Source organism: Strix uralensis, chromosome 7 (genome assembly GCF_047716275.1).
Source record: "Strix uralensis isolate ZFMK-TIS-50842 chromosome 7, bStrUra1, whole genome shotgun sequence".
Taxonomy (NCBI): domain Eukaryota; kingdom Metazoa; phylum Chordata; class Aves; order Strigiformes; family Strigidae; genus Strix; species Strix uralensis.
The window spans coordinates 28,815,995-28,842,070 of record NC_133978.1 but is presented as its reverse complement, the minus strand read 5'-3'; the positions used below and the strand labels follow the sequence as shown (position 1 = coordinate 28,842,070).

The window sequence follows — 26,076 nt, the reverse complement described above, 5'->3', positions numbered from 1 at the left end:
TGTCCCCTTCTTGCAAGTTTGTCCAGATGTGGTATTCATTGCACTTCAGAAAGGAAGGAGGTGGGGGGAAGCACCATTTGCACCTCTGTGTAACTTTCAGACAATCTTACTGAGGGAATGGAACCAAATGTAAGCACAAGAGAAGCTTCCCAGTTGAGAAAAACGTGCCTTTTCCTACTAAGGAGAGAATGTACTTTTAAAGTACCAAATTTGTCTTCTCCTGGATTTGGTGGTGGTTCTATGTGCACATACAAATTTTAAGTGACCTTCTATCTTTGCTTCAAACTATTATTGAGGAAACCAAAATAACAAGAGGGGGTGTTCTTCCTATTGTAGCTTGACCCTCCAGCAACTGGAACTACCCTCAGAAGACAAGGTCTTGCTTCTCAGCCACCAAATGCAGCCTGAAGGCACCAAAAAACCCCCCATAAGCACACATGCTGGCTTGTGAGAATGAATTCGTGCTTATTTCTGTAACCCAAGAGTTTGGGAGCTACTTATTTTGCATTGTCAAACTCTGCCAGATACTTCCTGGCAATTTAAGTGGGCTAATTTCTGAGAATCAGTTTTCTAAACAATTTGTTTAGTAGTTTAAACAAATATATCCTTTCATATTCATACAGTATTGCAAGCAAAGCTCCATAAAATACTGAGACTGCATGATCAGTCCCTTAGCATAGTTGACTGGTAAGACTCAAGGACCTAAGATGCATTCCCAGGTTTTCCCTCTTGCACTCTTGTGCCCACCATCTGTGTGCATCTCCAGACCTGCCCTCTGACCAGTGCCACAGTGTCTTCCCTGTCAGTCTTCCCCACCACAGGCTCCCCTAGTCATTCCTGCCCTTTTCTTTCTCCACAACAGTTTCTTCCCTATTAGGCCTAAGCAATGCTGGGTTTTTGAGCATGTTGGAGAATATGTGCTTTATCTCAAACTAAATCTCAGCACTTGAACTTGGCACAAACTGCAGCATCTCAAGGTTTGGGGCACCCTCCATGGCTGAGCTGTTTCTATAAGCTCTCTCCAATGCATTTCAGCCACAGCTAGCCAGGCTGGCTAAAAATAAGCTGTTTAATGTCAACTGAAATAGTAGTTTAGGGAGCTCTTCCAAGAGCAGGCTCATTGGAAGTAAAGAGAGTGATGTGAACACTTGGGGACAGGTTGGAGACAGTGGCTTCATCATCTGGCATAGCTGTAGCCTGTACAGACATCTATGCCTTCCAAACTTCAGTTGTTGAAAGTATGAGTCTCTCTGGGTGTTCAGCCTGCTGTTCTCTAACAGATCACAGTTTATGTGAGGTCAGAAGAGATTCTTTCTCCCTTCTTTCCCTCCCATCCCAGCCCAAAAGACTTCTAACAAGGCCAAATTTGGGTGGATTTGCACTGAAATGACAGAATGCATGAAGTGTACACAAGCACCCCCCCTGCCAACCTTCAAGTCCCCACTCCAAAGCACAGAAGAACTAGAGCTGCTCAAACAGGAGGTTGCCAGAATTGGCAACACAGGCAAAACAGCTTCCCCTCCCCCACTTGGCCTCTTTCTTGGAAATAAATTCAATTAAACATTTTGGCTGAAATTCTCCCACCCAGAGATACTCTGCTTGAGATAGTCCCTGCTATTGGAAGGGTTAGCTCCAAAAGTTCACTGGAGTTTAAAAGAAAGCTGGAAAGGATGCTTCCCTTTATATTTATGCTTGGGTACAACTAATAAGCATTTTTACCAACTAGGTCTATGATAGAATCACTTAAAAGCCAGAACTGAAGCAATTAAGCATTGCTTCTGAAGGCCAGGATTTTCTAAGTGACTTGGATATTAAAAACACTGGGAAAGCCTGAATGCAGAAGGGAAGGGTGTTTGCTTCCCTGTTACAGACTGCCTAATGGGGGAGAATTGTCAGGGGTGAGATATGGTTTGTTTATTTCCACCCTTTCCGAAGCCATTTGAAAGAAGTTAAGCATCCCTAAACCTGAGATATTTGGGAGCAATGTTACTGGGTCTGTGAATAAGAAACATGAAAGACAAGTTATTGAATATCATGCTCCTTTTTTAAAGCTGAAAAAATCTGCAAAGAGAACAGCTGTAGTCTGTTTTTACAAAGAGAAACAGATGACATTTGTTGCTGAACGTTTCTCTTTAAAATGGTCTGTGGTGTGCCCAGATCTAAGAGATTACATTGGTTTATGTTTCTTATGTAGCTGCAGAGCTTGTTTTTTTTAAATGTTAAATGTTTTTAGATGTGGTACATTTTCTAAACTTTTGTCTATACATTACAAAACTCTGATAATACAAATATGGATTGTGAGGAGAAGCCTAAATGTTTGTAGCTTTCCTCAGTCCTGACACTTGTTAGACCTGCAAGCTGCAGAGTTCATGTTCTCTTGTACCGGGTAAAATGCTAATTCTACACATGCATTTATTTGGAACTTCCCCTGGAAGAGGATTTAGGATTGTTTACAGGCTAATTTCATGAGAAGTCATTTGTGCTGTTACAGTTTGATTGTGAAAAGTTGGGGTTTACATGCCTGTTTTAGATGCCAGATATCTTGACATAAGTTATTGCTGCTTTGGTTTTGTGCCCAACACTTTCAAATGAAGCTGTTACAATGGAGGAAAGTACTTTATTCATATCAACAATATAGTGACATATGGGCTGATTTTCTGCCACATGAGCCTGTTATTTAGCACAAGAAATAACCTATTCAATGAAAGAGTTAAAGTTAGAACTTGGAAACTATAGGTCTTTCTACTGCTTGCCTAACAGGGAGAGAGGGAGCTTGATGGGGAGAGATGGACAGATGGATGGGGCGTAGAGGGAAGGCAGCGGTGTAACCCAGTGGTCTTGATACTTGAACCCGATCTTAAGTTGGTCTTGATACTTGAACCCCATCTCTTAGCCTGGGTGGGTTGTTCTGCAGCCAGTTTTCTGTCTGTGGAAATAGCCCTTGATCAGTAGTGGTAATCCAGCCTGGCTGGTGTGCTTGTGCACTGTTACCCTTTCCTGCTACCCACCAGAGCTGCTCTGCCCTCTTTGGCAGCCCCTTCATTACCCACAGGACTTCTCCCTTTGTTTTCACTCTTTTCCCCTGCTTGTCCTTGATGCTCATGAAATGTTTGTCACTCAAGAGCACAAGGTTGCTTTGCTGCGCTAAATCAAACCAGCACAGAGCAGCTTCAGACTTAGTTTGTTCTTTTTTTTTTTTTTTTTTTTTAATCCCTCCTCTATGCTCCAAGGAAAGTAGTAAATGTTTATTGCCCCTTGCTGGTTGAAGAAAGAGCATGTGCAATACAGAACTGTTTAGAAGAAATGTCATTGTTCTTTTCTATCTGTTGGCATGAGGTTTTCTGTTATTTAAAAAAAAAGGGGGGGGGGGAGGGCGACAAAGGCTGAAGAGTTCCTGTCTGCAGATGAACACATTTGATAACTGTGAACAGTTATTTTCTCTGCTGAATATTTAGACAAGTAAAACAAAGTCAATGTCGAATTAATGCATTGCTTTCTGGAACAGCGAGAGTTTTTCCAGAAGCAGGTCTGACAAAGGGGGGGTGGAGCGGAGGAGTGGGGGAGGGCAAACACAGACTGCTGACTGAGAGGAAAGTATTTTGAAAGAAAATTCTTCTGTGGTTTGGAAGATGTAGGGTTGGGGCTGTTGCATTTTGCTGAGAAATCGTTAATTGGCTAATTTCTAGCCCAATCCCCCCCTATCTCCACCCTACCGGCATATCAAATAAGCATGGGGTCACAGAAAGTTGGGGGCATGTACAAACACCAGCTGAGCAAAGGAAATTACTCCCTTACTTGGTTGGCTCCTGAAGTGCTGCAGATAACTTCCACACTTATTTATGGAGGCAGAAAAGAACAAACTTACATAGGTGAAGGAGAGGTATGCGAAACAGGGCGCTCAGAACTTGGAAGCAGAAATGTACGAGCGCTGGCCTTTTGCCTGGGAGAGATGAGACTGATTATGCAGGGCTGGAAACCTGCATGGTATTTTAGCTGCTTAAAGACAAGGTTCCTGTCCCAAATAGTTTACAGCCTAAACAAAGAGAAGGAGATCTGTGCCTCAAAGGAGCCAGGGCAAGTGGCAATTTGGCATGCATCTTATTTCGACCAAAGGGTTTTTCACAGTGGAAAGTGATATTTATTTGGTATTTTTAAAAGCTTTTAGAGAAGGACTAAAACTAAGCTTGTTTGGCAAGGCAGGAAGTCAGGGTAGGTAAGGCTTATTTTAGGAAGGATTTTGAGAGTTTCAGGTTATTTGATACCACAGAGGAGGGAGCCTGCTCAGGTTGATGAGGCATCATAAGAAAGGCATGGGGCTGAGTGGGAAAAGATGAAAGGATTTGGAGGAGTGGGAGATCCAAAGGGAGCAGAACATGTGAGAGTGTATAGTAGGATATTAAAGCAAGGCACAGCACACAGGATTGAAAATTCAAGATGGGACAACTGAATTGGGTGTACACTTGGTAGGAGTCTGGCTGAAGTACTAGAGTGCTGCTGTGCCAAGAGTCTTCGGCAAGAGCAGTGTGCTGAAGGGCTGGGAAGGGAGCAAAGGAGGCAGGAGATGCTGTAGCGTCTGTGAAAGAGGCTGAAAGGCAAGATCAGGGCTGTAGCAGTGAGGAGCAGCAGTGATAAAGGATTTTGAAGATGTTGGAGAAAGGAACCGTTACCTTGGTGATAGACTAGGAGGAATCTGAAATAACCAGTGCCAAGGGAATCGGGAAGATTGAATAAGGAAGATTTGGAAAGCGCTACTGAAGCTCTACGTTACAACTCTAGCAGTAAAACCATAGGTCTGCTTTCCTTGACCTGACAGTAAGTATAAATCCAGACAGCCAGAGGAGGGACCAAGTTGCCTTCTCAAGACACCTCGTAATTTTAATGTGTAGTATGTGTGTGCACGAGCGCACGTGTGAAATCTGAAATTCTGGTTTGACAGATGGGACTGGAGGAGCCTCACAGGCTGTCAGGTTCAGTGTCTTGCTCTGTCAGACATTAGATACAGTTTCTTCAGGAATGGATGGAGCTTCATCTTAGCTGTTCTGAGGTTTTTTCCCATGGGAGAGGTGTCCTAATGGGTCACACGATACGGAAAACTCCCATCACCAATGCCCTCAAAAAATCTTTGAGATTCCCTTTTTACTAATAGACAGAAATACAGCAGGTGAAACAGAAGAAAACCTATTTGGGTATATGCTGTTTAAAGTGAGTGTGATGAAAAGGACGTGTCTGCTGTCTCTTTAATGACAAGCTGCAATCCTACACAAAAGGGAAAAACGCAAAGCACTGTTGTCATGGTCTGCCATTATCCAAAAATAAATGTCATTGACATTGTCCTTCTAAAATTTAACAAGTTAAATGTAGTGTCCCTGGTTTTTCAGCAGCCAGTATCTTCTACCGTAGCCATTGAACAGGCTGAGCGAGACAGAAGAAATATTTCAGTCCCAACTACACTATCTCTGCAAAGGTGATGTTTTACTACGTGATGAGCATTGCCAAGGTGCTACAGGTCATCTTGCTGTGCTGTAAATCATATGATGGTGTAAGAGCTGTATTATAAATCCTATTTATGCAAAAAGTTGTGCTTTTAAGCTCTATCTTAAAATGGGTGGGAGATGTGTGGGCACTCTTAAACTATCTTAGCCTGGTTTTAGAACAAGTTTCATATGGGTTGCCTTGACTCTGCTTCCAGCAGTCTCAGAAGTAGTCCTTTCTCCTCAAAATTAAGTGAAGCTGCATTGAAACTGGCCTGGCTTAGGGCAGGAAAGTGTTTCACACAGTTTGTGGTGCCACCACTAAAAGAAGCAGTCTCACCTTACCCGGCATCTTCCCGTCTCCCTTATGCTCGTGCAGATCTGCAGTAAACCAATCCAGACTTAGGGTCATACTAACTTTTCCTTGGCCCGACTGGCTTCAGGTCCACCTCATGGAAAAGTCACGAATTGTGCAAGGAGAGGTGATGGGTGTGAGGCAGGATGAAGGAAGGAAAAGGGAATGGTCTCAGCTACTGCAGCCCTAGGCATGCATTCAAAAACTGGTTTTAAAGCAGCTTTTTAGTTTTAAAACTATTGCTATTTGTGTATAGAAAAGGCTTCAGCTTGGCAGAACACTGTTACGTTGCTGGTTTGGGGTTTATTTTTTTTCCCCTCTTCTAACAGCCATGGAAGGGCATTAGATGTCTGTTGCTTGTGAAGGAGTGACCCATAACTCTCAAATAGCACTGGCTAACACTTCTACCTGGTCTGTTGAAAATAACACGCTTGTGTACATCTGTACAAACCACATACTATACACAGCTGCAATGCAGGGCATTGTACAGCTCAGATGCTTTGTTCTGTATATATGCACACCTCCCAGCTGGACTGCAACAACCTGTACTACAGTTGCTGGGAGGGAAATCTCAGTTGCTATAAAAAGCACTCTCTGTAGTATTGTGGGCTGTTACAAGGACATGGGATCTGTCCTCTGCTGTCCACACTGTTCCCAGTGATCCACCAGGATCTGCCTCTACATTTTGGCCCAAGCCTCTACTGTCTTTCTTCAGGAGGCTTTAGGTAGAAACAGAGTAAAAGAGAAAGAGAAGCCTGCCTTTCTTTGGGGAGGAGAAAAGGAAAGAGGAGAAAGATTGATAGGGAAGTGAGGGTTTGGAACAGCTAGTGGACTGAGCACTGGGCTGCCAGGGTGTCTGGGAGGGCTGGACAGAGCACAGCTACAAGTGGGTGGTATGAGTTGGGTAGTCCAAACAGTGCAGAAATTCTTGTTGTGCATGTTTTAAATAGTGTTTGTGTCTGGGGAGGAGGGAGAATGACACATACTAATCCTTTCCTTCCAAGCTAAGTGGGTTGCAGTTGGGTAATGCGTGATGCGACAGACTTGTGTCATAGCTCTTTGCCAAAAGAGCCAAACAGGCTTTGCTTCTTTATGTGTGCCTTCTTCAAATTTACTAGTGCAGCTGAATTTTCAATAGAGATACCTCAGTTCAGCTGGGGAAGGTATCTTTGACTTGCAAGTTAGAGGTAAAGAAATATAAGTAAAGTTGGCTAATTGAGCTATTAACAGATCTCTGGGTGTCACATGCTAAGAACAGAGGTGCCTTTATGCCATTTTCATCTTGAATGGGAGCAGGACTCTTATCCCATTATTTCCAAAGTGCAGCCTTTTAGCTGATGTATGTGCTTTGCAGCATGTAGTAAAGTTTATTCAGCCCACTTGACCTCAGTGGTGAAGCTGATGTAATGGAAGCTGCAGCTGGGGAATACAAATTATACTTTTGTTTGCATTTTTTTTGCATTTTTTTTTCTGGTAATTGTTAAGTCAAAACTTAATGAATCAAAATGAAACACTTGTATTCTCTGTAGATGTGGGAATACAACTATGATGGTAGGTCTGGGATGGTTCACTGACTTGTGTTTCATGCCATTACCTATCATAGTATCTGAATGAAACCAGCATGATTTGTCAGTAACTTGGAGCAGTGTCTTTCTACTGGTTGATGCTCTGCTGGTTCTCTCATGGAAACCATTCATCTGTGTTAAGTCTTTCCAGTAACTTTATGTGTCAGTCATGAAGTGGCAAATATCTTCTCCTAAAGACTTTTGAATAGAAATCTGATATGTTGAATGCTACATCAATCCTCTTAAGTGACACATCCACTGAAAGCTCCACTGCTCCCTTGACAGCAAATCTTGGTTCATACAAAACATCCACTGATTAGAGTCTTTGAGAAACAAAATGGAATTACACTTTGGTTGCAAGGGGGCCTGTATCTCCAGAACACTGTCTAAGTTGCAAACCTCATGTATGTTTGTGGTAGCCCCTGCACCACTGAAAGAAACCAAACGTATGTAATCTTGGAAATGGCTGTAATTTTTGCTGTGAAAGCACTTTGCAAGGGGAAATTGTAATGGTGGCTTCTTGTTTGTGATCTATAGGCTTAAAAATACAAGTGCTACGCAAAAACATTGTAGGACCCTCTTTTCTAAGTGGATTGTTAACACTTTTGATTGTCTTGCTTCATGGGAAAATTTTTTCTCTCTCTTCCCTTCCTACTTTCATGCAGTCTCTTTTTTTTTTTTCCCCCTTTCTTCATGTAGGGAGGTGTGACCTGAAGGGCTTTCCTCTCAAAGAGCAGTAGTCTTGAGTTGAAAGCCACAGGACTGAAGGTGTAAATAACGGAGGTGTTCATGGGCAGAGTAAGACAGTGGCAGTTCAGAAGAGCCTTATCCGTGCATCCCAGTGTCATGGTACTTGGATGGAGTTCCATCCTTCTTAGCAACTCGGTGTTTCAGTTTCTGGAGTGGGCCAGTGTCTCTGGTCATTCAGAGCCACTGATGGGCAGTATCAAATGTGCTGTGTCCAAGGCAGCAAGGTGAGAGCAGCAACAGGCAAAGCAGTAATCTCAGTACTGGGGGTAGAATGCTGCTCAAGAGCAGAGTCTCTCCTCAGTAAACCTAAGCAGTCGTGAAAAGCTCAGAAAGGAGGCTGTAGCTCTCCCAGCTGAGGATGTGGCTTACCCATACAGCTGGCAGCAGCTTTTTCAATGTGCCACCTCAACAGCATGGTCAGTCCTTCCTGGCCTGTTTAAGCCAGAGTGAGAGGAGTTGGAGGATATCTCTGCTCTTCTGCCTTACCTTGAAACTAACTGGAAGGGAAGTCCAGGGGTCAGCGGCTGTGATGAAGGCAGGTGGTAATGAACAGGTAGAGCAGTGATGTGTGCCCACATGCTGCAGCTGGGCTGCAGGCCCAGAAGTTGTGTTTGCAGAAGTTGCTGGCTATTGTAGCTTGTGTGGATCTGTTGTCCTCTTCCCTGGCAAGCAACTCATCCATATTTGGAATTGAGAGAATGGATTTGTGTGGGACAGGAAGGGATCTAATGTTTGGAAGGTTATTGAATCCTAGTTTGCAAAGGACCCTCACCCCAAGCTTTGATTTCCCTTGAACGATCAGGCTCAAATGCTGTTAGGGTTGATGAGTGACCACGGTCTCAGTTCCTCACATTGTAGAAGTCCTACTGGAACAAGAGTTTGGAAAGCTGTGTTGAAATCTAGGAGTGAGCACCTCACTCAGCCTCCTACCCTGTCCTCTGCAGAAGAGTGGAGGTCACATCCCTGAAGAGTGAGACCACTCTGCCCAGCAAAAGGAGCTGAATAGCTGGCTTTGGCTGCAGCAGGGACTGCTGCTTATGTGGTGGAAGAAATAGAGAAACTTCTGTTGTAGCTGTAGTGGCAATGGTGAACTCTGATAGCCTGGGTTATAAAGCAGCTTTGGTATGGGGGAGAGACAAAGCAGGGCCTTTTTCCAACACCCAGCAAACATGTGGCTTAGCTCTTTATTACTGTCCTAGAAACATCCCTGGAAGTGTCCGAAGCAATGTGTATTTGGACAGTGCAGCCCTTCACACCTGAACCTTCCCTTGGCCCTCTCCTCTCAGGGACGAGATCTAGCTGCCTAGGGATCCTCTTCAGTTCAGTTTAGTGTTTGGGGCTTTGCATGAAGTGGAGACTGGGTGCATAACTCCTTCAGCAGCAGTCACTTGAAATAGAGGAAAAATGAGTCCACCCTTACTGCACAGAGCAGAAACCCAGCTAGGAAAACTGTCCCGTGACTTCGAAGCCAGGTTTCATTTGTCATCTTGTATTTCTGTGGGGAAGATGTCCTGTCCTAATGGTGCGAATTACAAACTAGCTGGAATTCCTTACCAGTGATAAGACAGTTAAAGCAGCCCTCCTAGGGGAGAGCAGGAGAGAGTATTTTCCTCTTGGAGGCAAAGGTTTTGACAGGTTTTACCTCACCAGAATTAGAAGGATCCAAATGTGACCTGTCAAGGGCAGTTGACTTCAGAGATGTAGCTTTGCTGGATTTTCTGCCATCAGATGCTCTACCAACATTTTTTTCCCCTTTCTGAGGTATTATTTCTTACTTTGTCTCAGTAAGGATTTTTTTTTTTCTTTCAAGTTTCCATGCTTTGCCCAGCAACAAAATGCAGTTGAGCCACAAAACCAAACAGATGGTTGGGTCTGCTTCACTCTCTCTCCAAATGAGTGTTTGCCTCAAGCTGCTGCAACCTTTTCATAGCTCCTTTGTTCTGCAGTGATCAGGAGCTCTGGATTCACTTAATTTCCTGCCCGTTCCTGTGCACTGACAACCCTCTATTTGTTCCTGGCTGTGCCTTGTTGTGACTGCCAGTAGAAAGTGCTAGGAAGGCCAGTTGGGGTGTGCTTTATTGCTTGCCTTCCCCGCCTTTGATCTAGCTACAGAAACTCATGCTGTTACATGTGCTGTAGCTTGGGTTCAGGAAAGGGGTTCAGTAACACTTTCCATGTCTGTCGCTGCAGAGCAAGGCTGGTAGTTCACGTTTTCAATGCCAGTTGTAATTTTTTAAGCTAACGGAGGAAGAGGTTGACTTTGAGCATGATGGAAATGCAGCAGTAAATGACTCCTGGTGGGTGGAGGAAGATGCTGAGAAAGTGTCTCTTCTGCTCTGCCCATTGGCTTGCTCTCAGCAAGTCTGCTCACCTCTGCTGGCCTGGGAAGGGAAGGGATGCTGGAGACGAATAGGGATGCTAAGTTTTTGGCTCAACCACCATACTTGAGGTCTAGCCTGTGCTTTTGAACTATGTATCTTAGTTCTGGCCCTCTTTACCACTGCTACACATGCATTTCTCTGGATTGAGGTCTAGCAAAAGTATGTTTGCAAAACACTTCACAACCCACAAATGCAAGATGCTGTATGGTCTCCTGTCAAATGCAACCCCCTTATATTCTTTTGTCACTTTTTAAATACTGTTTCCAGCTCATTTTTGTAGACCTATGCTGTTCAAGAAGTGCAAGGAGAGCAGCATGATGGCCCAGCCCCTCTGAGTTGGGGAGGATCAGTCCCTCTCAGGATGCAGGGCTCCAGTTTCAGTAACACAATGCTTTGTGCAGCCATGTGCATGTTCAAAAGAGCCAACTGGCTGGAGCTCCTGCAGTGACGCTTGGCTGATTTGGCAGCTGGGTTGATTCTGTCAAGTTACAGTATGGGAGTTAAGTCCAGCTTCAAATCCTCTCCCTTACCCGCTCGAGGAACTTGGAGGGGGGGCTGGAAGAAGGGGGGGAAGCTCTCTGGGGACTTTGTGTCATTATTGGCATGAAAACACTTTGTGATTATCAGCAGCAGGATAGTGGCAAGGGGCTGATTATCATGTCGTCAGCATAAATAATCAGTGGGCCCCTGAGCAGGGCTCCACCTTTTGTAATGGCTCCACGTAATCACTGCATAACAGTTTAAAAGCAAGCAGAACAGAAAAACAGCTGGACTAATTCTGACCCTAACTGATGTTGCCTTTTTTCCCCTCACTAGAAGAGAAATATGTCACTATCCAGCCGTACGCCAGCCAGGGGAAGGATGAGATTGGGTTCGAAAAAGGGGTCACCGTGGAGGTCATCCAAAAGAACCTGGAAGGATGGTGGTACATAAGGTAAAGAAGCCATGCAGCCAGATTGCTGCAGAACCTGTGACAATGAGCTTTTCTGATCATTCACTTAATCTTAGCATTTAAATAATTCTGTAGCTGGGCAAGGAAGACCAAATTGTTCATAATGCCTCTTGAAGAAATGTAAAGAAAAGACTAAGATGATACAATGGTGATTAAAGTAACACTACAGTGTCTGCAAAAGCTGTGGACCGTTCCAGTGGGGAAATTCCTGAACTTGTAGATTTTCTTTTTTTTTTTTTCTTCCTTCAAGTTAAAAGCCCATATCTGAGTTAGGTCTGTGAGACCTAACAAGGCTTTCTGTTGTATGTAATTTTACTGTGTTTTCAGTATAAGAGTTATTCTGCAACATGTTTAAATCTATTTATAGCAATGCTGAAAGGCTGATTGTGATCTCTTGAGCTGTTTGGGTCAGGTAGTGCTATTTTGAGGGATATAAGAGATGAGTTTGGCTATAGCCCTTTTCCAGACTTACTGATGGTTTCAACTAATTTGCCTGATTTCTGCCTGTCCACATTAGATATTCCTAATGTAGAGGGACTGGTTTCCAAGGGCAAGCGAAGTTATCATTGTGTATCAGACTTCCTTATATATTTGAAACAGCAGTGATAGAGAAGACTTGTAACTTAAGAATCCCGTTTTTAAATGCTTATGGGGAGAATGTAGGTTAGATATGTGTCAGTGATACAAGGTGTCAGGATGAGTACTTAATGAGAGCTTTCTCCATCTAGGTTCACATAGCACTTAGGTTTTACTGGTCTTTTATGATTCTGCCCCTTGTTTTGTATCTATGTGTGAATCCGGCAATGCTGTAACATCCCATTTCTCTTTGAACAAGACATGATACAACAGGTGGCTTAAAAACAGAGGTTTATCTCTCAGGCAGTGCAAAACATCTCATTTAGTCATCTTTTTTCATTCAGCCTGTATTTATAGTGGTTATTTTTTCCCCTTTCCCTCCCCAAGCCATAACTTGCTTTTGTTTGAATTCTGCTTGATTTATCAGCTGTGAATGAGGACTATGAAAATGCTGACTGAAGCAATGTTGTTGTTTCTCTTGATGTCCCTTGCTTAGAAAACTGATTATTTTTTTTCTTTCTTATATCTAATGCTCCCATAGAGGGAATAGGCTAATAAAGATAGCAGTGGAGCCAGGAAGGCACTCTAGATAGGAGGAACTCAGAAATGCCTGGGTTTGGTCAGGTCACATTTTTTCTCCTTTAATCATTCACAGAAGTGGAATTCAAAGTTGCAGATAGAGGAATCAAGAGCACATAGGTTTTCTGAGGGGAGAAACATTGCAAGACATTTTTACTTTATTTTGATATTCTCCTGAAATGCAGCCTTATTACTACTGTAGGTTCCTCTTTGCCATACTATCAGTTCTACAATAAGCAGAATTTCTTTTTTTTTCCTTGCACGCTCCTTTAGGCCAGCCCAAAACACACATTTTTCTATATAGCGGAAGTGCGTTCTGGTGGGCAGTGACACTTGCTGCAGTGGTTTAAGTGGCTTCTTCATGATGATCTGCTGGAAGGACAGTGGATGCTGTGGTAGCTGGGGAATGGAGTGTGCCCTTGGCTTCTTTGTAAGAGGCATTTTGAGTTGAGCAACCCCTCTTGTTGAAAGGTGGGTTAGGTGCTCCCTATATGTGTGTGACAAGTGTGTTGGGTGTCAGCCATCAGCCTCTCTGCTGCTGTGGAGCACTATGCTGCAGTCTTGAAGGATCAACCTGCTATTAGAAACAGGTTCTTTTTTACCCATGGGCAACACTTTTGGAAATGTTGATGCAGTGATCCATCACTGCAAGCTGGTACTTTGCAGCCTAGGTAGCTGGTCTCCAACTTCTTGTGCTGTTTATTAAACTGCTCTGAATGCTGTTAGGTACCACTCAGAAAATGATTCCTCTTCTGCAGCAATATGTCTGAGTTATTGAGTGCCTTAAAAAGAGCATCTACTCCTGCAGTGAGAGTGAGGGGAGGGGGAGCAGGAAGAGGCTGCACTTGAATCCTGCTGCTTTGTCTGCTGGGCTGGGTAGCAGAGACTGAACACACACATCAATGTGTAGAAATAAAAACAAATCCAGCAGCTTGCAAATGGAATCCACCTTAAAGACATTAACTTGTTCCACCTTAAATATGTAATTTCCCCAAATTCCTGGCCATGTGCTGATCCTCATTTCCTGTCCCTCTTTTTCTTTTTTTCTCTTTTCTTTTTCTCTTTTTTTTTTTTTTCTTTTTCCCTAGTTTGCTTCCCTCTGGAGTAATTCCAGTGCTCTGGAGCTGGAAAGCAGATGTGACTCTCGGACTCAGACTCACAGAGGCACTTCTGACTTTTTTTAACATTCCTATGGATTGAATCCATTTTTTCCTTCATGTAATATAAACAGGGAGGGTTTTGGAATCACTGAGGAACCAAATCACTGCACCTATTTCTGTGACCCTCCCCATTCAATGCTGTAAAGTCTAGAGGCAGTGTTGGTGTCTTCCTTATAATGCACACAGGGCAAAACACACTTTTTAAAAAAGTCCTTGGGACTCTGAAGAAGTGAAAGAAAGGCTCTGACCTGGGATCCTTCTTACTGTTCTGCTGAGTTCAGTGTATCTCTGTGCTTCCTGGTATGATTGTAGCTGACATTAGCATCCATTACCTAGATCTTGCTTTGTATAAGTTACTATCACCTGGAGGTAATCTCATGGTGCCCCAGTGGATTGCAGGCCAAGTAAGTAGCAATATGCTAAATAAAGTTTTTGTTATTTGCCTGCATCTTCATTTTGTGGTTTGTTCTGAGCCTAAGCCCATGTGAATGATGTGCAGCTGGGAGGTGTTAGTGGCACTGAAATGAGGAGGAATCTAGGATGAGGTTTGAAATATCTCCAGTAGGTTGTGAATATAAATGAAGGAAGGATACTTGTGATTCAACTCTTAGACGGAACTGAAGATTGTTACCAGCTCAGGACTTCTCTGAAGCTGATAGCAGTTGCCTTAGATTTTTCACCTATAAAATGGGGAGATCAAGTAGTCTTCCAAGGTGATGTTTGTGGAGGGCTTTGAGATAACCAAATTCAAGGCCTAAGGTGAAAAATGTAAGCCAATTTGATTTACATAAGTAGCTTTTATTTGTGACTTTGCACAAATAAACTGGCAGTTGCTGGCAACTACTGCTCAGCATTAACTTTAGGTTGAATTTACTAACTCACAGGAAGAAATAACTAGCAACAGCCTTTCTACTGAGGGTATGTTGCCCACAGTTATTAACTGTCCACCTATTGGTGCTACTACTCATTGGGAGAAACTATGTTAAGATCGGAGGTGTCTGAAGCAGCGGGGTTATATGGGCTGATCCAAATACGTATCATTGACAGGAGAACTAACGAGCCAGTACAGAACCTGTCTGTAGCTGCCTTTCTAATCTTAAACATGTTAAGTTTCCCACAAACTAAGATGGATGTAAACTGTTCTTTCTTGCTGATTTTGCACAATCAAGCTCTGTTGAAAGTAACCTTTGGAACTGGAATGCTCAGTGCATTGGCCAGTGTGGCTTTCTTGCAGATGAAAACCTTTACATCTCCAGATCATGTAAAGTTACAAATGTCCTTTAAAAAAATTTCCCTGATGCAAAGGCAGCAGAAAGCATTGGTCAATAGCTCTGCAAAAGGCCCATCTGCTGCAAAAGGGGGTAAAGCCAAAAGTCTTTGGGGCTAGAAAATGACACATATTGAGGCCTTTTTTTTGTTTTCTTTTTTTGCGTTGGCTTGAGGCTTATCAGAAAAGCCTCAAAGGGGACAGGATTGAATAGATCCAAATTGTATCTTGACATGGTATCAATGGCTGGATGCTGTGTATTTGTTGGAAGTCAAATCAAGTCATTACCATTTTTCTACTACTTGTTAGTCTCCATGCAGCAAACAAAGCTCAGAGATGTTTGGATGCTTTCCTTTGACACCAGAATCTTTGAAAAAACTTGTTGCTAAACTCTCTGAGCAGGGGAGATCCCATATCTTTGCCTTCACATGTGACAGAAGGCAGGTATGTAGGGAGAAGCAGCATCCCTATTGTCCTGGCTGATCTAGATGGGAAGGGAGGAAAAGGCAAGATTTTGGACAGAAAGGTCCTTGTGGTCATTGCTAGAAGTACAGCAATTGTATTTACTTTTGTACAGGAAGAGTAATGCAGAAGTCCAGGGAAGCAAACCTACACTGCATTTTCCTGTTCTCCCCATCAAGTCCCAGTGCCACTCTTGAGTGTCTGGATGTGGTAAATGAGCCCAGGGTAGAAATCTCACTTGCAAACCTCTGAATCCAAGCGTTGACATAACAAAGTTGCTCATCTGCCAGGGAATGATTTGCTGATACTCCTCCACCTTTCCCACCCCCATCTTCTTCCTCTCCTGTCTAATAAGTCTCCATTTTCATTAAAGAACCTTAGAGTCCTACTGTTTTAACCTTTGTATTTCCTGCAGATTTCCTGAGCACCAGGATTTTAATGGTGCCTGCTTTCCCGCTTACAGTTTAAGCGCCTGCTTTGGGTATCTTGAGAGATTAAAGAGAGAAGAGTTTCAGTGACTCACTCCACAGCAAGTTAGGGTTTCATTAGGGAAAGCAGAGTTCATCTGCGTGGTCCTCCCTGGAGTCTGATTGTAATCTGAAATCCCTACTGAAGTGTTAGGAATGGCAGGAGTTAGAAAAACCATCTTCCCAAAAGCCCAGTTGTGGAAGAATGACTTCAGTTTGAAGTGTAGCATGAGCAGATCAGGCTGGTGCTCTGGGAACACATACTGGATTCAGGTGTCTGTTCAGATTTCCCAGTTTATTTCTTCAAATAGCCACTAGCTTGTTCAGGAAAATGAGTCTACATCAAAGCCATTTTTACTTGGTCAAATTGTTCCTTGACTTTGCAGTGCTAGAGGAAGCTGCAGTAGTTTGAGTTCCCTATTCTTCATGAGGGAAGCTGATCATACAGGACTGGGAGTTATGGGGAGGAGGGGCAGTATTCATTATAATTGCAAGGGGGAAGGCTTGCACAAGGGCCTTAGAAACTGCAGATGTAGGGACTCTGTACTGTACTGGGCTCTTATTCTAGCCCTTTTCCATTTTGAGTTACCACTAGGAAGTATTAAAACTATTAAAATGTTTTACTCGCTGGTTTGCTTTTTTGCTGTAGGGGAAAATACTGAGTTTGCCTGGTACTGTCTAAGTGTGACATAAAACAAACTGGTGAAGTCCTTTGCCTTGTGAGTAACTGTGTTTCTTATCCAGAGAGACTCCTTCATTAGGATGATTAGTGGCTTTTAACAGAAGTCCACAGTTTGCTGCTAGCTCAGCTGACTTTGAGATGTCTAATCAATACGTAATAAATGAACAGAGACCACAAAAGCTTATCCAAGAACCACAAATTTTGGTTTATGTTATCATCCATCACTTTTGCCTTAGCTACTGTACCTGAAATGTGTGAGAAGGCTGTGTTTGATGTGATGATGTTTCCTTTTGCATCTGCAGGTACCTAGGCAAAGAGGGCTGGGCCCCAGCTTCATACCTGAAGAAGGCTAAAGATGATCTTCCATCTAGGAAAAAGAACTTAACTGGGCCAGTGGAAATCATAGGAAACATCATGGAGATCAGTAACCTGCTGAACAAGAAATCATCCACTGACAAGGAAACTCAAGCAGAAAATGAGACTCCAGAAACCCATATCACCAAGAAGGAAATCAGTTTGCCCATCCTGTGCAATGACTCTAATGGCAATGCCATGATGACCCCAGACAAGCAGGCTTCCAAACTGGCCCAGGGATCCCCAGCCATAGCAAGGATAGCACCGCAAAGAGCTCAAATAAGTAAGGCGGTAAAGTAGTCTGGGTTTCCACTGGCTTGCAATGAATTCTTGTTTTCTGCCTTTTGGGCCTGGCATTGTCTGTCAGCTAAGGTCCCATGTGTCCTGACCTTATAGCTGAGTCCACACAAGCAGGTCTTTGCATTGTCTGTAGATCTGCAGGGACTCCAGGATATGGGCCTTCATTAGTAGCGATAAAATTTAACTTTTTTAACTTTGTATAAATTAAAATTTATACAAGGGCTGGCCGGTTCTTCTTTATTGTAGCCAGTATTTGTTTACTTTTTTTTCTTTTTCCCAGACAAGATTTTTTCCTTTTGAACACTCTAAAATGTGATGTGATGGTGTGTTAAAGTCAGAGACCACCTATGTCTTCTCTTGCATTTGGTCTGCTGTTTTCCTGGGGGCAAGTTACTATAATGTTTTTACTACTTTGTCTGCAAAATGCAGATGCTAACGCTAGTCTGTGCAAGGAATGGCAAGATACTATGATAGAGGACAGTGTGAGTGTTATTAATTTAGTGGATTATTTTTACTGCTGGGGGGAAAACTAAGTATTAGGCCAATTCTTTGCTGGCCAATCTCCAATGGAGCTGGTCAGTTCCAGCAGAAAATACAATCCACTACTTTCTGGCAGTGATTTCCTCTTAAATTTGCTGGCTTAGCTGAGATGAATAGCTAAGCTACCTTGGTATTTCTAATATACCCTCATAGTTTCCTATGTTGTTTCATAGAGATGCCTTAAATATTGCAAATACTGACCTCTAATATTCTCAAACTGTGTAACAGCAGAGAGCTGCTGAAAAATATGCTTAGCAGTACTTAAAGTTAAATAAACTCTTCCATTTCCCTCTCCCTCTCAGGTTCTCCAAATCTAAGAACAAGGCCGCCCCCACGAAGAGAATCCAGTCTGGTTTGTATTGGTTTATGGTATATGTTAGCAGTGGGTTAGGTGTGTGGGTGCTTTATGAGACTTTCTACAGCTGTACAAGGTGTGGGGGTTATCTGAGAGATCCTTTTATTTGTGTGCCTGTTCATTTTATTGTTTAAGTATTGAGCAAACCTTTGGACATCCTAATGTTAATTGGGGGTTTTCTGTTTTTAAAAATGTTGCCCCAACTAAGCAGGTATCAAATTGAAGGGAGAGCATCCTAAAGCTACTGTGTTATGTGCATTAGCATTAAAGCCTGTTTGGTTGACCCAGAAGGTTTAAAGATCTCTGGGTGTCCTTAGCCCAGACTGGATCTTTTGACCTTCTCTTGTCTTTAACTGGGAACGTCTTCCCTTCTTCCATTGCTACCTTCTCTGAGGTGGCTAAGCTTCGCTCTTGTGTATGTTTAAAGTGACCTATGGAAGAATGTATGCTACAGGAATGAGACCGCCTATGATTGTTTATCCTCAAAGCTAGAATTTTGGAAGTATGAACCAATTTGAGATTAGGACTGTCATCTTCAGATAGGAACTACTCGGTAGTCTATTTACACAAAAGTCATGCTAGTAACTTGTTTATGACTAGGCAATACATAATATTTAATCTTTGCCGTACCCTTTATGAGCAGTATGTGACTTGTAATTTTTCTGTGTCATCTGAGATGCCTCTTAAACTAGATGAATAGCATGTTAGCATTTTCTTCCTATTTCTCTTTGCATTATTTTCAATTAGACTTTGTTTTGGCAAGACTACTACACTTAATCCCATGCTAAAAATAACAATGATAATATATGTGAAACCCTGAACATGTCTGCTGTTTCCAATTATCTTCATTTAATCCAAACCATCCTATTATCTGAAGGCATTTTATTATGCTGCACTTCTGCTGTATTTCAGCATTTATAGTGCAGAAATATCCAATTATAACATTGTTAGACACGGTTCCTAAGGTGCAGTGATGCATTCTCTGTGAAATGCCACGTGCTGTGTGTGATGAAACATGGATTGTTAGTTACAAGGATATCTTAGAAATGGAGGAGCATGTGGATAAAGCACAGTATGCAATTTGCCTTTCTCCCATTAATGGCTTAGGATCGTTTTGTGTCTTTGGCTGTCCTGTGTCTGTCTGTCGGGTCTGACCTCTGTTCCAGAGATCCTGACATACTGCAGTTCTTGTGTTAGAACCATAAGCAGTGAAGTGCAGAAGCTGTGAAGTTCCAGCATCATATGGTCATTCTGTTGATGAACAATCTGAAAAGCTTTTGATATTGATATTCTTGAAAGGACTCTCATCCCATTTATCACCTTAAAAATAAATGTAACAAACTCTAAAATGTGACAGCTTAATGTAAAGGCACTTAGCTTTTAGGGGAGTCTGGTATGCTGCCAGAATGGCTGTAAAAAGCAGTACCCTGCTTCTCATGGAACCTCTATGCAATTTAAATGTAGGTTGTTGGGATTGAGAGAGGTTCTGGGTCTCTGTTACAGGGAGGAACTGGAATCTTTTGATCCTATAGTAAAGTCCTTTCTTACTCCTATCGCTTGAGCTGAGCAAAGCTCTTCATAGGGGTCTATATTATCCTTGTTTCTTGCTACAACAGATTAGCCCATTATCTTATATCACTGACTGTTTCAGATTGTTTAAAAATCTAGCAGCAGATTAATAATAATTCATTAGGATTAAATTTTAAATTAGCATATTTGATGATAGGCAGAATCTATTACAAGCCTGTTGCAATGCAGTTTTCTGCAGTTGTGGCAAGCCATCCAGAACTGAGTCTTTCGGGACAAAATCTTAGAGTAAATGGGCTGTTGTTACTGTGACTGGAATGGCAGCTCACACTTTAGGGCCCATCAGTAAAATGTTTTACTGTTCAGGTAAAGATTATCACAGTTTTAATAGCTGGTGAAGGCGGCATGAACAGTGTGTATTTTGAAAGGCTTCTCTCTTGTGGCCCATCTCAGTACATCAGCTTCCACTCTGGAGAACTGGGAAGTTATCATTAGGAAGTAGCACAGGAAGAAGGAAGAGTTTTAGTGAATAAAGGCAAATGTTTTCTCAGACTGCTGTTTAATTGAACAAAACTTCCTATTTGTCATAGGGTTTTCAGTTGCCCAAACCACCAGAGCCACCCTCTGTAGAAGTGGAATACTACACCATTGCAGAGTTCCAGTCATGTATCTCTGATGGCATAAGCTTTCGTGGAGGACAAAAAGCAGAGGTGAGCCTTAGCAGTGCAGCTGGAAAAATTATAATATTTGGTTATTGCAGGGGACTGGATTGAAAGGGGAGGAGTGGAAAGCAGTTGGTTGAGATTTTTGTCTAAGTAACATGTTCCTTGTCGTCTCCTAGGTTATAGAAAAGAACTCTGGCGGCTGGTGGTACGTGCAGATTGGAGAGAAGGAAGGATGGGCTCCAGCATCCTACATTGACAAAAGGAAGAAGCCTAATTTAAACAGAAGAACCAGTACTTTAACCCGCCCAAAAGTTCCTCCCCCAGCACCTCCCAGTAAACCAAAAGACTCTGAAGAAGGAACAACTGCTGGAACAGTTTCTTCAGGAGATACCCAGGACTCTCCCCACAAGCTGAAATATGAAGAACCTGAGTATGATGTGCCTGCCTTTGGCTTTGACTCAGAGTGTGAAGTGAGTGAAAGTCATCGTGAAGAGGGCATTCCTGAAAAACGACTGTTTCAGCCCCTCAAGCCCTCTCCTGTGTCATCACTTCAGAAAGCAAAGTTCAAAGTAGGAGAGTCTTCAGAAGATGTTGCTCACGAAGAAGAGACCATCTATGAGAATGAGGGATTCAGGCGTTATGTGGAAGATGCTTTGTCCAATAAGGAATCTAGTGGAGACTCAGATTCTCAGAAAAGCTCCTCTCTCTCCTTGATCCGAAGGAATTCTCCTTGTTCCAGCTCTCCTAAATCATCACTTGTGAAGCTCAAAACAGACAAAAACATCCAGCCCGATCTTGGAAAATGTCACTATTCCAGGAGCGAGGAGACAAAACCAAGGTCAGCTTCAGATGTTGGCTTGCGTAGCATGCCAAGAACAGGCCTGAAGAAAGAGCCTGGGCAGAGTCCTTCCATTAGAGCAAAGCCAATCGTTAGGCCCAAACCCTTCCTGAACAAGGCAGACTCTCAGAGCCAAGAAAAGATGGATATCAGCACTTTAAGGCGTCAGCTGAGGCCAACTGGGCAACTCAGAGGTGGACTTAAAGGTTCAAGAAGTGAAGAATCTGAGAGCCCCCCACACACAGCTGCTGAGAACCAAGACGATCCTGTTAGGAGGAGCTCGGCTGATCTCATTACAGCTCCTTCCCGTGGCATTTTCTGCTCTAGCCATCCAGTCAAGACTGAGCAAGAAAATGAGTCCAAATGTTTCTATGTGACCACTGACTCATATCAAAAGGTACAGGATTCTGAAATTTGCTTCCCAGCAGGAGTAGAAGTAGAAGTGCTGGAAAAGCAAGCCAGTGGATGGTGGTACCTGAAATATGGAGACATGGAAGGCTGGGCTCCTTCCCATTATTTGGCTCTCCCTGATAACCAGCGAGAAACCACATCAGCAGAGACTGATGCCTCATTTGCCAGGAACAGGAAAAATGAAAACAAGTCAAACAGTTTAGAGAAGATAGAGAAGAGGGTTCAGGCTTTGAACACCATCAACCAGAGCAAACGTGCAACACCACCCATCCCAAGCAAACCTCCTGGTGGTTTTTCAAAACCATCAGGGCCAGTCAAAATGAGGAATGGTGTAAGGCAGCTTGCTGTCCGGCCACAGTCAGTGTTTGTGTCTCCACCACCAAAGGATAACAACCTGTCATGCTCCTTGCGCAGAAATGAGTCTTTAACAACTACAGATCATCTTAGAACCGTCCGTCGGAATTCCTCCTTCAGCAACGCATGGTCACAGCCTGGTGATGCAAAGGGAAAGCAGCCTGAGCGGTCCGGTACAGAGGGCTCAGAGACCACCTCCAACCTCCCTACCCAGAGGAATGGGATTCCTGTGTCCACAGTCAGGCCAAAACCCATTGAGAAATCCCAGTTCATCCACAACAATCTCAAGGACATCTATGTTTCCATTGCAGACTATGAAGGGGATGAGGAGACTGCAGGGTTTCAGGAAGGTGTCTGCATGGAGGTCCTTGAAAGGAACCCAAATGGCTGGTGGTACTGCCAGATCATGAATGGTGTGAAGCCATTCAAAGGCTGGGTGCCCTCAAATTACTTGGAGAAAAAGAACTAATTGCAATATCTTTAACCTCCCTAATTTATACTGTTCCTGCTGTGTACATGTGGAAAAAACAATTGCTACACAAAAAGACGTTTCCCTGTGCTCCAGTTTGTACAAAGGGAGAAAGGAGTCTATGCTGAGGACAAATCTGCCATGTTCTGGAGAGGTTTGTGGGGTTAACGTGTTGTAAGCAACTATGAGGAAGATGCAGCATAGTCAAATGCCTTTTTGTGAAGTTGTTAATAATCTTGTATGTGTAACAGGGTATGACATCCCATCTTTCCCGTTATTGATAGGAAACCAAATGTGTGCCTTTTGTGAGAGAGAAATACACATGCATCTATTTGGGGAGTTTTGTGCCAAACTCTGTTTTACAATCTTGGCTCCCTTTCTCCTTGTTCTTGTCTGTACGTGGAATACCCAAGAGTTGGATGCATTTCCACAACTTACAGTGAGAAGCAAATGGAAGTTTCTGAAACACAGAGGGACTCTAATCCTTTGGAGATGTTCACTTTTTTTTTTAATGTTCTCAACAGTTGGTTGGTCCAGAGTTGGAGCCTTTTCATCGTGGAGAGATTTGGTCTCTGACTTCAGCTGTGTTTTGTTGTTACTGCTAACTCACCGAAAGGCAATCAGGTGGTGTTTGTTGGGGGCTTTTTGTTTCCTTTTGTTCTGTCTTGTTCTTTCAGTTGGGATTTCAGGTGTTCTCGGGCAGCGATGCCTAATGGTGCTTGTAAACACAAACCTACGAACCCCATGCTTAAGCACGTCGATGACTTTGTAGGCTCCATATTTAGTTCTGTGCCTGACTCCTACCAGGTGATCCTGGTTGATTCTCTTCCCAGAGTTGGGTTTCTCAAAACTTGTCATAATATCAAAATGTACAAAAGTCCCTTAAGACACTAAAGACAAAGCTGTCAAATGTGTTACTTCGTTGTGATCTGGTCCAAATCCAAGCGTGCTGACTGCTGGCAGGGCCCACCAAGGTATTAGTTAGAAATAGCCGTAACCTTCTGCAACATCAGTGTTTACAATGAAGGGGGGGGGGGAAAAAAGCCATCAAACTCAGTCTGCACATCCTTAATTTGTATATTTTTGGGGAATTGTTTTTCTGTGTTTTGTTTTTGTCTTTTCTGTGCATTCTGGGTTTACTTTTTTTTTGTCTTGTTTTACCAGAAGAGACTTAAAACTGAAGTAGGAGCCAAATACGTGTTTCTGTTCCCACTTGAATCCAAAAAGTACATTTGTACTGGAAAGTGTGCCTGAGCTTCTCAGGCTCAGAGATTTAGTGTCAAATCAATTAGGTCTACAATGCATCTAACCAGGAAGCTGCCTCTTTTAGTTCCATTTCTGTTTGCCTTTCTTATCTCATGCTTTGAAACATGGCAGACGGTGGGGTAGCGTGGTAGGAAATGGAAGAGGCATCCATTGGAAAAGGCTAGGAATATGGAGTTATTCATGAGGTAGCCGACTCTTGTACTGTAAACATCATTGGCTAAATCCCTACTGTACTTGAGGAAGTCATGCTTTTTTTAAAAAAAATTGCCTTGTTAATCACTCAAGATCAATATCTAGTTCCTTTAAATAATAGGCAGCATTGTAAATCTGTTTTAAGGGGGAGGGGGCAGACCATTTCACTACTGGTTTACACAAAATGATACATGCCCTTTTTTCCACCAGAGTTTCATACCAATTTGGCTTGGAAGGTAAACGTTATAAAGACTTTAAAACAGCTGGGATCAAGAGGCTGGGTAAAATAGCACAACAATATCATGTGTTACTGGGGATGTTTCTCTGCCAAAAAAAAATTTACACAATTTATGCGTTGTTCTTGTCTTCTTTTTTTTGTGGTTTGGGGTTTTTATTAATTTCCATGGTAATATTGAGAGAGTTGCCTATGGCTAACCTGACTGATGTCCTTTTGGTAGCTGAAACAACATCCAGGTGCCACAACTGGCTGCAAACTGCTGTGGTTCGGGCAGCAATCTGCATCCAGGTGGGGAGGGAGGCTGTTTGGTTGGGATCCCTTTAAATTGTGGTGGCAGGAGAAGGAGGTGTATCTGCACAGCAGCTCATATCACAGTGTGCAGGGTCCTCTTTGTACCTTTACGTCTTACCATATAATATGTATGCATATGTCCAGTTAGCTACATCTTACTGGATGTGTTCTGAGGCATTGTGGCCCTGTCTCTCATACTTCTCCCCATTTTTAGTTGTACTAATATGGTAGCAGCCATAAAAGACTGCTGGAGCTGTTGTGAGATTATAATAGAAGTATTATATTCTTCTGCTGGACAGTATTAAATAGAGCAATACATAGAGTTATCTGCTAGATTGCAGTACTAATAGTAGTGACTTAGTGACTCATATTAATGTTATGATTTATTTTAACAATAATGATGCGGAAGTGGTTCATTATTTTGAATTAATGCACTTTAACAATAAAAGAAACCAAAATGGAAGCCAATGCAGAGAACTAAGTGCATTATTTAAAGGTGCAGTATATAATTATCATTTTCTTGAAGCACATATTTATTAAGAATTAACTTATTATTTAAAATATTCTAAAGTGTTGTTTAAAGACATTCCCACTAGGTCATCTCTTTGGGGGGATGTAAAAGCACAGCTCCCAGATCTTCTGCATTGAGCCACTGAATTCTCTGAGTATGGTGTGGTGTGACGTGAGCCCCTACCCAGGGAGAGGAAAGCAGCACGCAGACAGGAGAGCCTGGACTACTATAAATATTGGCACTTGCATCCAGCAAAACCGAGCCCAGAGCACCTCTGAACTGCAGGAGTCATTGCAGGGTTTGGGGTGGCAAAGCTGTTTTTGGCAGATGGTTGTGGTGCCCAGCTACCATGTGCCTTGCATGAGGCTGGTCCCCAGTGGATGCAGGCTCGCTGTGAGGCTCAGGTTAGTGTGAGGGCTTCAGGATCTACCTGTGAAACGTGGGCCAGCTCTGTAACAGATGTCGGTCTGTCCCACAGCTCCCTTCCCACCTTGCTGGCTTGTTTCTCCAGCTCTGGCTTTTGCAGGGAGGCAGCTTGCTGAGCTCCAAGCAGTGCAGGAGATGACCCAGAGTGAGGGTGCCTGCAGTACTGCCAGGGTTTTCTGAAGCAGCAGCTCGGTGTCCCATGGCTCAATTGCTCCTTTGTCCTATCTCAGAGGCTTCGTGGTCCCCTGAGGAGAGGCCAGACCCTGTAGATGGGCCGCAAAGCCACGCTCGTGGCCTCCCTCCTCCTTCTGCCCCCAACTGCACCAGCGAAAAGGAAAGGGTGCAAATTACCTCCTTGGGGCTAGAAATGAATGTGGGCCACCAAAGCTTTGTTTTGGGCTTCCCTTTATTTGGTGGCTGTTTTGACTGCTTGTGTTTAAAAGGGCACTTTTTAAAGCAAATCCTCCCCAGTGCAGTTTTTCCCCCCTCCCATCTTAGTGTTGTCACAGCATCTCTCTCTGATCTCTTTTTTGATTCTTTCAACTGAGAGACATCAGGAAAATAATTATTTTTTCCATCGGTGAGCAGCTCGTTTTGGTCAGCTCCACTGATACCTGAAGTAGCGAGCTCTTTCCACTGTTAGCTGTGAAACAGAGTGCAAGGCCTTAAGCT

General features: G+C 43.1%; 1 protein-coding gene across 6 annotated transcripts in view; it reads left to right on the top strand.

The window, feature by feature from the left end:
- Positions 1–24,289, top strand: part of SH3PXD2A (SH3 and PX domains 2A) — a 258,532-nt gene extending 234,243 nt beyond the window's left edge. For all 6 annotated transcript variants that reach the window (XM_074875217.1, XM_074875218.1, XM_074875216.1 and 3 more), the window contains 5 exons: positions 11,339–11,456; positions 16,970–17,304; positions 18,164–18,213; positions 20,334–20,453; positions 20,585–24,289. In XM_074875217.1, coding sequence (XP_074731318.1) covers positions 11,339–11,456; positions 16,970–17,304; positions 18,164–18,213; positions 20,334–20,453; positions 20,585–22,480 — 2,519 coding nt within the window. In that variant the 3' untranslated portion in view covers positions 22,481–24,289. The remainder of the gene's footprint in view (positions 1–11,338; positions 11,457–16,969; positions 17,305–18,163; positions 18,214–20,333; positions 20,454–20,584) is intronic.
- Positions 24,290–26,076: the final 1,787 nt, after the last annotated feature.